The 12,521-nt window shown below is 44.0% G+C and overlaps 1 protein-coding gene across 4 annotated transcripts in view; it reads right to left on the bottom strand.

Annotated features, from left to right (window-relative positions):
• nfrkb (nuclear factor related to kappaB binding protein) overlaps positions 1–12,521 on the bottom strand; it is a 178,235-nt gene that overhangs the window by 48,135 nt on the left and 117,579 nt on the right. For 3 of the 4 annotated variants that reach the window (XM_084320314.1, XM_084320315.1, XM_084320317.1), the window contains 2 exons: positions 10,054–10,133; positions 7,277–7,488 (listed from right to left, as the gene is read on the bottom strand). In XM_084320314.1, coding sequence (XP_084176440.1) covers positions 7,277–7,488; positions 10,054–10,133 — 292 coding nt within the window. The remainder of the gene's footprint in view (positions 1–7,276; positions 7,489–10,053; positions 10,134–12,521) is intronic. The other variant, XM_084320316.1, reaches the window with a different exon arrangement.

Raw genomic sequence — 12,521 nt, 5'->3', positions numbered from 1 at the left:
TGTGGACTTCAGGAGGTCGGGGGTCAAGGACTACAGCCCCCTCAGCATCGACGGGGCACCGGTTGAGAGAGTGAACAGTTTCAAGTACCTCGGAGCCCACATATCCGAGGACTTGACATGGACCACACACATTGACAGTGTTGTGAAGAAGGCACGACAACGCCTCTACTTCCTCAGGCGCCTAAGGAAGTTCCAAGTCAGTCAGAAGATCCTTAGGAACTTCTACTCATGTACAATAGAGAGCATCCTGACCGGCAACATCACCTCCTGGTTTGGGAATAGCACTGCACAAGACCGTAGCAGACTACAAAGAGTGACACGTTCAGCCGAACGCACAATTGGAGGGGGGCTTCCCACCCTCCAGAACATTTACATCAAGCGGTGCAAGGGGAAGGCTAAGAGAATTATTAAGGACTCGAGCCACCCGAACAACTGCCTCTTTGAACTGCTGCGGTCAGGCAAGCGATACCGGAGTCTTAAGGCGAGCACAGAAAGACTCAGAAGAAGCTTCTATCCCCAGGCCATCAGGCTGCTAAACGAACAATAATCGCTAAACGAACAATAATCACTATGCAACAACCATCAAATGCACACAGCACACACACCCACACGCACACACTCACTCAAACAAACAACACACTGCAGCACCCACTCTCCACACTTTAGATCACACAAACACACTTACACTTTATATTTATTGATAAAGGATTTGCACTACAACTCGTACACCTACTGTGAATTGTACCTAAATTGCACCTCGTCCCATTTCTCCATTTCTGCCTTGCACTATATAGTATTGTATATTAGTACACTGCACAGTATTGTATATTGTATGGTAACTACGTCTATTCTGCATCGAACATTGTACATATGTCTAAACTGAACACTGTGACCTCTTTTTTTACTTCTAATTTTACTATGTTTTTATTTCATACTTATCTTGTCTTGCACAGTCTCTGGAGCGCAACAGTAAGAAGCATTTTGTACAAAAGTATTCTGTACTTCTGTATGACAACTATTAAAGAAACTTGAAACTTGCGTGGGGCTTTTAGAGAGGAAGATCCGTAGGACATCCCAACGTCGATTCCTGAACGCAACCTCTTCGATAGAGGAGAGATTACACCCATGCAGCCTCGAGTGTCGTGTGCAGTGTAAACAAACATTGTTTATGAGAACACATCCAATGGGAACACAGTTTCTTGAGTCTGGCGTTGTTGTACTTTATCTATTTAGTGTTACTTTTGGGAGTAGTGGGGGAGAAATGAATGAATGAAAATTGTTAAGGGGATGCAGACCAGAGAAAGACTTTCGTCTTGTTTACATCAGGGTCCCCCATTTTCAATTCATATCGACATTTATGACATACACAACATACATGACATTAGGGATTAATAAGAACGAGCCGCCTCGGAAGAAGACGGCCGCTGCTGCTGAAACCACCGCCTCGCGTCGCCTCGCTGGCTCTTCCGCTTCACAGCGCGGCAGCGGGCGATAAGGGGGGCGTGCTAGCCGCGGTCACGTGGGCTTAGTGGCCAATCAGAGGAACCCGGAAACCGAACTGCGCTGTATTTGGCATAGACGCGTTGCGTATGGGCTAGCCCATTCTGCAGTGTGTTGGTGGAGTTTTAGTTCATTTATTCATTAACCCCTTCATGGGTGCACACCACAGTGGAGGTTGCTGGTTGCAACCACCACTGGTGCTCCGTGCTTGTGAAGCAGGTGGCATCAGTCCTTTGCCTCTGGCATGTTGGAACAGTGCCCCGCCCGGCCGACGCCATGAGATGAGTCGGCCCGGCTGGTGGCTGGTGGGCTGTTAAGCCTATACCGCTACGGTATAGAATTAGCAGCGATTAGTAACATTGTTCGAATTGCTGTTTTTTCTGTCAAAAATGATGTCGGGTGGCGGGGCCTTGAAGGCCAGCCGATGTTGAAACATTGCGCGAGGTTTTGACGTTATTAGCTTTGACCTAGCCGCAAGCTACAACCGCAGGGAGGGCTAGGATGCTGTCAACGCTTGTTTACAGATATCTTGGTTGGATTAGTCTCCCTTTGAGGGGGTGAGAAGTTTTTTTCCCTCCTCAGGGCTCCCCTCTCCGCAGAGGGACTTTGGTCTTTCCGCTGGAGCGCGGGCGGTATTTGACCTAGGCCCCACACCGCCTCACACAGCGTAGCCAGAGGTGAGAGCACGGCCTCGCCAGCGGCTGTGGCGAGGCCCTCAACCAGCGGCCATGTTTCCCCCGCCTGAGGTACCCTGGGCACAACGTCAACAGGTGACCGCAAGGCCGACAGCCTTGGCGGTCGAGGGATCGGCTACATTAGATGAGAACGCCCTAAAAAAACGTTGCCGTCTAGCTGTGTGCAGCTCGCTCTACGGTCACCCCCCCCCCCCCCCCCCCCCGGCCGGTTGTCTGAAGCCCCGTTTGAGCCTCTTGAGCAGGCGTCTTTGGAACAGCTGTCTTTCAAGACTGCATTCCTGCTGGCCATCACCTCCGCTAAGCGCGTGGGTGAGCTTTGTGCTCTCTCGGTGCGGCCTGAGTGCTTGTCTATTCGTGTCAATAGCGGTGCGACTCTGAGGCCTAATCCAGTCTTCGTGCCAAAAAATATCCGGAGCTCTTTTCGCTCCAGATATATTGTGGTTCAGGCGTTTCATCCGCCTCCTCACGCTGGTGAGTTAGAGGCGAGCCTTCACCTGTTGTGTCCCCTCCGGGCTTTGGGGGTTTACTTCAGCCGGACTCAGGACCTCAGGGCTACCGATCAGCTCTTTGTTTGTTACAGTGGCTCTCGCGCTGGTAAGGCACTGTCCAAACAGTGCCTGTCACATTGGTTGTGCGAGGGCATTGCCCTTTGCTACACGTTGGCTGGGCTGGCCCCCCCCTGGGGGTGTCAGGGCGCACTCCACTCGTGGGGTGGCGGCCTCTGCCGCCTTGTTAGGGGGGGCCTCGGTAGAGGACATCTGTGCTGCGGCCTCCTGGTCATCCCCGGGTCCCTTCGTTAGGTTTTACCTCATGGACATGACTGGGGGTTCTGTCTCCCAGGCGGTTCTAAGGTCTGGGACCTCCCCTGCGTCTCGCCCTTCGGTGGGTTAGCAGGGGTGTGTGGGTGTGTGCCACACCCACGGGGTGATGTGTCACACGTGGTCCCGCCTGTGCTGTGCGTTTTTAGGGGTCTCTAGTTCCCTCTTTTTCGCACTTTGGTGGAGTTGACTGCCGCCCCCTCTTCACTAGGAAGGCGGGGGGACGGGACTCCCCTCCCCCTGGTGGTAGGGCTTGCGGGTCCTCAGGGGGTACATTTGTCGGGCCACGCGTCTGCTCTGCCCCATATCTCGGTATGGCGAAGAGCGAGACGCAATTGGCCAGTACGCTCTATAACGAAAGGTTATGACTATAACCTAGTTATATGAGTACTGGCTGAGCGTCTCGCTCTTAGCGCGCCCTGAGGTCCCTTGGTTGGGTTTTCTATGATGGTAACTTTTTCCCGAGGAGGGCGAGTATGACCATGTCCGGTGTCTTATAGGGGACACTGGGGCGGGGCCTGGTCAAGTGCAAGGGTGCATTGTTTTCGTTAATGAAGTACAGTAGGTACTGGAGATAGAGGTATATCTCGGTATGGCGAAGAGCGAAACGCTCAGCCAGTACTCATATAACTAGGTTATAGTCATAACCTTTGGTTAACCTTTCACTACCACACTATAGAAGGTTAAGCTTTCACTACCACACTACAGACGGTTAACCTTTCAGTACCACACTACAGAAGGTTAACTTTTCACTACCACACTACAGAAGGTTAACCTTTCACTACCACACTACAGAAGGTTAACCTTTCACTACCACACTACAGACTGTTAACCTTTCACTACCACACTACAGAAGGTTAACTTTTCACTACCACACTACAGAAAGTTAACCTTTCACTACCACACTAGAGACGGTTAACCGTGTGGTAGTGCAAGGGTTCACCTTCTGTAGTCTGGTAGTGAAAGGGTTAACCCTGTCGTGTGGCAGTGAAAGGGTTAACATTCTGTATTGTCGCAGTGAAAGTTAATTTTAATTCATTAATAAAATTTGTATCTCTAGTCATATAGTAATGTCTCATCCTAATGGTCTCTATAGGGAGGTGTAGTCCAGTGGAGGTTTCTCTATGACAACACATGAAACACAAATTCACTCATAATTCATAATTATTATTAATTTACATATATATATATATTTTCTTTAATTATTATTATTTTTATTAGAAATGTTTCTCTGTAAGAAAATGCCAGTGAATTTATTTTTTCTTCAAAAATGGCCAAAATTGACAGCTCTGAGCAGGCCTGCACTGCAGTAATGACTGCAGTATATTCGTGCAGATGGCTGCACAGGTTGACCTAGGATTAAATAAATAATAGCCAATCAAAATAGGCTATTAACGTCATCTAAGCACGGTCTGTGCAGTTAAACTCTTGCCATTGAATGGGGGATTGAATGATTGACAGCCCTTGACATCCAATACACAGAGGTTGAATATGATTGGCAGCCTTGAAAATCCAATCAGAGGTTGCTGCATTGCAGAGTCAAAACGGGTCCAGCTGCAGGTCCGTAGGTTAGGTTTAGCTGGGGCCAATCTCAAGTTTCCCAAGTTTCTTTATTAGTTGTCATACAGAAGTACAGAATACTTTTATACAAAATGTAACAGAAAGAAGCATTTTGTATAAAAGTATTCTGTACTTCTGTATGACAACTAATAAAGAAACTTGAGATTGGCCTGAGCTAAACCTAACCTACGGACCTGCAGCTGGACTGGTTTCACTGTGTGAAAGAGCAAGCTTAGTAAGCTGTACAGCTATAACAACACAGTAGGCTAAATTAAACTTTGCGCCAACATTAGGACCGAAGTATAAACCAGCAACTGAGCAACATGAAGAAGTGGACTTATGCATCTGGATCAGAAAAAAAGTTGTGGATGAAAAAGTAAGTAGGCTACAGTGTTTGTAAAAGCTTGTATGCTAACAGTAGCTAGCCAGCTTAGCCTACATCACAATGATGATCACCAAGCTAACTTACTGTACACACTGTAGGGCTGGGCAATTAATCGAAACAGAATCGCGATATCGATTCATAGACCTATGCAATCTCATTTCTAAGTTATGACGATTTTTCTTTTATTAAAAAAAAGTTATATATATATATTTTTTTTTTTACTTTTTAAATTATTTTATCTGGGTTGAACATGATTTGTGGAACTCCCTCTGGTGTTGTGGTCGTGGTATTCACTGACCTTTGGGATGTATTTCGACATGCACATGGGTATCTTAGTGGTGTAGTGTATCTTGTAGACCAGGCCCATTGCAAGTTGCTGTACTCTGTCGTCTACTCTAAGCCATCCTAGGTTGTCAAAGTGGGCAGGGGTGAGGTGGGTTTTAGGAGTAAGGTCAAGCAGTAGTCTGACCAGTTTGTTTTGTGATGTTTGTAATCTTGTTTTTAGTGCCTTTGAGGTGCTTTGGTACCATGAGGTGCATAGTCGTAGTACCCTTGAATGAGTGCTCCTGTTAGAGTCTTCAAGGTATTCTTGTTTACCAGAGAGGAGATCCGGTACAGGAATCTAGTTCGTTGGTTGACTTAGTTTTATTACATTGGATCCCATTTTGTCACAGGAAAGATTTGCCTCTATAGGATGGAACCCAGGTAGGTAATTTCATCTTTCCTTTTAAGATAAGATAAGATATTTCTTTATTGATCCCCTTGGGGAAATTCAGGCATCATAGCAGCATGGGGGAAGGGGGGGGGGTACAGGTAGTGAAAACAACACAAGCAGTGTAAACAAATAGGTCAATATAATTTACTAACTGAAATATATTTTCACAGTCACATAAGGTGCAGTATGCATAAGGTAGTGTTATAATTTACTATCTAACTAACTGAAATATACATTATTCATTATTCACAGTATCACAGTATCCACATAAGGTGCAGTATGCATAAGGTAGTGTTATTGTCCTACTTGGGTTCCTATTAGTTCTAGGTCGATGTCTGGCAGCAGTCCCTGCCCACTGTTGTGGAGCCTGATGGCCACTGGTATGAAGGACTGTCCGAGACGGTTAGTTGAGTGTCGGGGGAGTATGAGTCTGTGGCTTCCTTGTCACCTTCACCTAATATGTTTTGATCTGGTCAGGTGCGCTGTCACCTAATATGTTTTGATCTGATCAGGTGCGCTGTCACCTAATATGTTTTGATCTGGTCAGGTGCGCTGTCACCTGGTCAGGTGCGCTGTCACCTAATATGATTTCATCTGGTCAGGTGCGCTGTCACCTAATATGTTTTCATCTGGTCAGGTCCGCTGTCACCTAATGTTAATATGTTTTCATCTGTGTCCACTGACCACTGACACACAGTGGGGGATGTTTTAACAATATAATTTAATATATAATATAATATAATAATTTGTGCTTCACCTAAAAATTTGGTCAGCAGCCTCCACTGGTGTAGTCTGACGTCACTTTGGACCGCGCGGTCGGCCCACCCGTATATGGATTTATCATTGGGAACATTTATTATCGGCTATTGTAACAATTCTGCCTCATGAACATTGGCAAGCTTTCCATTTTAACTTTATATGATTTAAATTATAAATACAAATATTAAAAAAAATTGTGGTTGGCTTTAGAGATAAACTAGTGTTGGGTGAAACCGATACTAGCCACAGATTCAGGGTCAGTTATTTTCCCATTGTACGAATTGTTAAGCTTATGGAATGTAAGGGAAATCTGATCCTAGGTCTTCGACTAAAGCCAGGAGTCTACGCTGTGGTGACGTGAGTCAGCAGCGCCAAATGGCAGTGTAGTTTCCCAGTGAACAAAAACTACCTTTACGATTAATTGCGAATATTTTCATGTTGAGCTATAGATTGTGGATGAATACACACAGAAAGGTACACCATGCCAATGTTCATGCTTTATTTGTTTTAAACGAGACGATTTAGAAATGGGCAATGGGGAAATACATTGCGTTGGACCGAGGGTGGACCACGGAAAAACAGCAATGACGTAACCACTACACCTCCCTATAGTCATATGTCTCATCCTAATGGTCTCTATAGTCATATGTCTCCATCCTAATGGTCTCTATAGAAAGTTAACCCTTTGGTAGTGTGGTAGTGAAAGGGTTAATAGTCCATTCATCTTCCTATATCAACAGCAAAGACTGAAGACCCAGGAGCTGCTGGGAAACATGTCAACCCATGAGAGGTCTATAATAATAACCCAACAGAACACCAGAGGAGTTTGTGGTGCTGTACTGACCCAGGGCTGGTCCTGACCATCGTCTCCGGGCCTCCCGTGGTCTTGGTGGGCGTGCCGGCCGGGGAGGTCATCAGGGGGGATCTGGGCGTGACTCCTCCTGGGTTGCTCAGGGTGGCCGTGGTGGGGGTGGGAGACAGGGCTCCCAGCGCCTCCTGTGAGGCGGCATCCAGAGAGCCAGGGGTTTTACCACCTGCCTCTTTACTGCCAGACTTCTACAAGGCAAACAGGGTGTCATCACGTCCAAGAGCTATCGTGTACTCGGGTCAGTTCTTGATGAAAAGGAATTCTTAAGTTGACCCAAATCATAACTAAGTAAGTAAAACAATATACCTAAGTATTATTTTCTAAAAGTATACTTTCATGTATAGACCACCGCAACACTTCTGGTATTCTGACATCATGGGAGAGAGAGCGGGGGGAGAAAATGAATGAATGTGGATGAGAGCCTTGACATTAAGTGGTTGTACCTACGGCTGTGGGTGGGGGTGCTGGAGACATGATCCAATAGACTTGTATATGCCTGAGTCTCCTGAACACGGAGAGACCAATCCCAAGTCGATCTGCACTTTACCGGCCGATCTATAGCCACTTTTCCGCACCTACTCCCAAACTCCGCATGCGCAGATTGCCCACAGAGTTCGGGAGTAGGTGCAAAAAAGTGCTGATCGATTTGGGATTGGTCGCTCAGTGTTCAGGAGACTCCGGCGTATAAAAGTATATTGGATCATGTCTCTAGCACCCCCACAGCCGTAGCTACAACCACTTAATGTCAAGGCTCTCATCCACATTCATTCATTTTCTCCCCTCCCCGCTCCCTCTCCCATGAGCTCAATGTAACGCGGAAGTGCAGTGGTCTATACTAAAGTTATGTTAAATTGAAACCATGTAAAGATCCAGTACAATGACGTTTTAATTCAGTCATAAATTGCTTATTTTTTAACTATTAATGTCATGAGTCTCATTTTTCAGCTTCAGATGTATCATTTGATTTGTTATGAGTGTTTTAGGTCACCCTCTCTGAGCACAGCCAACTCTCAGTAGGCTGAGGGGGCGTGGCTTTCCGACACTACATAGAATCTATTGGCCCATCAGTCACATTTAGCTGCTCTGACTGGCCCATCAGTCACATCTAGCTGAGTGACCAGACTAGTCACTAGACAGGAGTGATCTATATACTATAATATAGATGCTTAATACTGTGCTGCACACTGAGCTAGATGTGACTGATGGGTCAGTCAGAGCAGCTAGAAGTGCCACAAGATTGCAAAACATCCTTTTCATTGCACTGAATCTAAGTTGTGTAAAAGTTGTACTTAAGATGTTCTTAAAATATATTGAAATGATACTTTTGAATATTTCTGGTTACTTTTGCTGACCAAAATAGTACACTTAGTACTTAGATTACACTCAAATGATATTAATGACTAATACTACTGTATCATACTAAACATGTGCTTTGAATTTGTACAGAAATGGACATACTCTCAGAAAAATACATATGGGTAGAAATACATGTGTGATACATATATATGTGTGTATAATATATATAACTCATAGCATAAAGGTGAACAATTGCTTTCTGCATTAATTGCATTAAATTACTTGTGAACACCTCTGTAAAAAACGTGAATTTCATGGGCATTTTAGTAGATTAAAGTGGAATAATAGTGATGTAGCCTAGCTGTTGAATGGAGACAGTGTATTAAGAGTGATGGAGCCTAGCTGTTGAATGGAGACAGTGTATTAAGAGTGATGGAGCCTAGCTGTTGAATGGAGACAATGTATTAACTCATTCAGGGCCAGTCACGAGAAAAGTCGGGTTAACTCGCCAACCGTTCAGCGCCAATCACGAGAAAACTCGGGTTTTAATCGTTATTTCTTTTATTAGCTATATCCATAAATTTTTCATCCATCCAGCCTGATGTTATCATTGGGAATGGGTCTGAGCTCGCAAAAGGTCAAATACCGCCACCTATGCCTTCCTGCCGCTATTGCACTCTATTAGAAATGGTGTAGTTTCTTTTCTTGGCCGATCTGAGCCGTGCGGGCGGGGTTTAAATACTCCGGCAGGACTAGCGTTTACAGCGTTACATCTGCGATGCTGCCCCCCCCCCCCCCTTCATATGCAATGCCGGGCAATGTGGGACGGACCTCCACGAGCAGTATTTGGAATGGCGATCAGATAATTGGATTATTTCTTTTGCATTACATCAGAGACCAGGTAAGGACTCTAAATATAAAATCTTGCGTTGATCTGATATTTCTTTCTACCGCGATTGAAGCTGTGTGTGTGTGTGGCTGTTTACCGTTGGGTGCAGGATGTGGGGGGGGAGCGCCGTACTACGAGGGCCATTTCATGTATGCACGAGGAAGGATAATAATGATAATCTAGCATTGATTTCAGGAAGATCTGATAATCAGGCGAAAAATGACAACGTGTTTATTGAATTACACAAAAACGCTGTTTTCGTGTCTTTTCCCTGGAATTGCGGCCGGACTATGTTCATATTCAAAACGGTATCAAACGGAAATGTACGGATGAAAAAAGAATCTTGTTTTTTGCACGTTGACCAGAAGTAGCTCAATGAGACTCGAGGGCGTTATTAGACCCATAGCGATACTATAAAATATAGGTTTAGTTCTACAAACTACAACTACGTTTACATGGGGTTAATGCGCGGCATGGAAGTGGTCACTTCCCGGAAGGGGCGTGGCACTGAATGTGTTAAGAGTGATGGGGCCTACAGTAGTTGTTGAATGGAGACAGTGAGACTCACAGGTTTGGACGGAGGTTTCGGTTTCTGCTGGAGGGCTTTCCTGGCCTTGGCAGCAGCAGCTTGAGCCTGGTGGATCCTCTCTGCATGAAGAAGAAGAAGAAGAAGAAGAAGAAGAAGAAGAAGAAGAAGAAGAAGAAGAAGAAGAAGAAGAAGAAGAAGAAGAAGAAGAAGAAGAAGAAGAAGAAGAAGAAGAAGAAGAAGAAGAAGAAGAAGAAGAAGAAGAAGAAGAAGAAGAAGAAGAAGAAGAAGAAGAAGAAGAAGAAGAAGAAGAAGAAGAAGAAGAAGAAGAAGAAGAAGAAGAAGAAGAAGAAGAAGAAGAAGAAGAAGAAGAAGAAGAAGAAGAAGAAGAAGAAGAAGAAGAAGAAGAAGAAAAAGAAGAAGAAGAAGAAGAAGAAGAAGAAGAAGAAGAAGAAGTAGAAGGAGAAGTAGAAGGAGAAGAAAGAAGTAGAAGAAGAATAAGAGGAAGAAAAAGAGGAAGACATAATAACAAAGTAGATACGTGTATAGTGAAATTCATGCCTCCAAGGAGATGGTTTATTAAATGTTCTATTAACTCATTCCCCGCCAACAAGGTTTATATCCGTGATTGTCCGACAACCGTTGAACGCCAATCACACATATACGTTATTTGGTCCAGGGATGAAACGCCAATGCTTTTAGTAGAATTCACGTACAGTAGAGCCCTATAACGCAGTTTTCCAGGAATTTGCCCGGATCATTCCGAAACTATACTTATATTCACCACGGGAACGTATGCATGAATCTTTTATTTTATTTTTTGCATCTTGGACAGAAGATAGTTACTGTCAAATGACCATAGTATTGTATCCATAGCTATACTATAGAATATAGATATAGCTCTACAAACAAGGTGACGCACTCCTATCTTTAAAGCTGTTGGTCAATGAGTTAAGGTATAGTGAAATTCATGCCTCCAAGAGGAGTTTGTTTATTAAATGTTCTATTAAAGTATAGTGAAATTCATGCCTCCAAGAGGAGTTTGTTTATTAAATGTTCTATTAACACTTTGAACGCCAGCTATTATCCTCATCCTGTAGTCAATGGGCCAGCTTTCCATTGCCTATTTTCACGATGCGTCACAATGTTTGCAGAGCTATATCTATATTCTAGCTATGGAGACAATACTATGGCTCATTTGACAGTCACTATCTCTCGTCCAACATGTAAAAAAGATTTTTCTTCATGTATACGTCTGTGTGTTATCCCGTGGTGAATATAGTTTCAGAGTGATCCGGGCTAATTCCTGAAAAGCTGACTTATGGAGCGCTATGTGAATTTTGTTAAAGTCGTTCGCGTTGCTCGCCTGGACACGTTACTATTTCATTTCATTTTTTTATGCTCTGATCGTCAGCAACAGCATACGTTTTGAATACTACATACGTTGATCGTTGTGATCAATGTGAAATCATTGTTGGATCAAAGTAGGTTTGATGTCATATAGTCCTTACCTTTACTAAGAGGTATCCCAAAATGGATATTCTAATTGTCTGATCGCGATTTCCAGTATTGATGTCCATCGGGTCCCTGACATTAAATGGCACGAAATATGCATCAAGTGTGTTCCAAGCGTTCCAAGTTGCTTGAATGAATCGTTTCACTTGCCCGAATCCAAATTCTCCGCCCTGATCATATAAGATGTAACACAGTGTGAAATAAGGTTTCAAAGGGTAGGCGATACTGCCACCTAGCAGGATTCGGCCGGCATTGCACTCTCGAGGTCTCAGAATGAGTTCCAATGGTAACACTGAGGTCCATAGGATAGGATAGGTATAGGATATTAAAATCGAAAAGGATAAAGAATGATCTAAAAACGTTGGCAAACAAACACGTAATATTACGTGATTGGCGCTGAAAGTGTTAAGGAGTCAGTTAAATTGATGCCTCCAAGAGGAGTTAGTTTATTAAATGTTCTATTAAAGTATAGTGAAATTCATGCCTCCAAGAGGAGTTGTTCTAAAAATTTAATGTTCTATCGTTTACTGAATTTTATTGAACTTTATTGAAAGAGTTATTCTTCACTAATAGTGCAGGCATCACATTGTACACAAGTGATGTCATCAGGGACATTGATTCCTTGCGTTAAAGCTCAATGAAATTATGTACATGAAAAATAGCAACACCTTGTCACCTTGTCTACCTTATCATTTCATTGAGCTGTAGCCTGTAATTAACACAATACAAGGATTCAATCTCCCAGATGACATCACTGGTGTCCACATTTACTCTCAATAACTGCCAAACAAAAGTAATGTGTGTAAAATGTGTGTGAGATTATGTGCAAAAATAAATCAGCATTGTATCTTGGTGAAGTGCCCCTTTAATAGATATAAACACAGCCTCCTACACAGACACATGTCTTTAGAGCAGCGTTTCCCAAACTTAGGGTCGCAACCCAAAATGAGTCACGCACCCGTTTTTATTGGGTCGCCAATAAAATAAAATAAATC

Source organism: Notolepis coatsorum, assembly GCF_963971535.1.
Source record: "Notolepis coatsorum genome assembly, chromosome: 8".
Classification (NCBI taxonomy): Eukaryota; Metazoa; Chordata; class Actinopteri; order Aulopiformes; family Paralepididae; genus Notolepis; species Notolepis coatsorum.
Note: the sequence above shows the minus strand (reverse complement) of the source record. Positions and strands in the feature narration are given on the sequence as shown.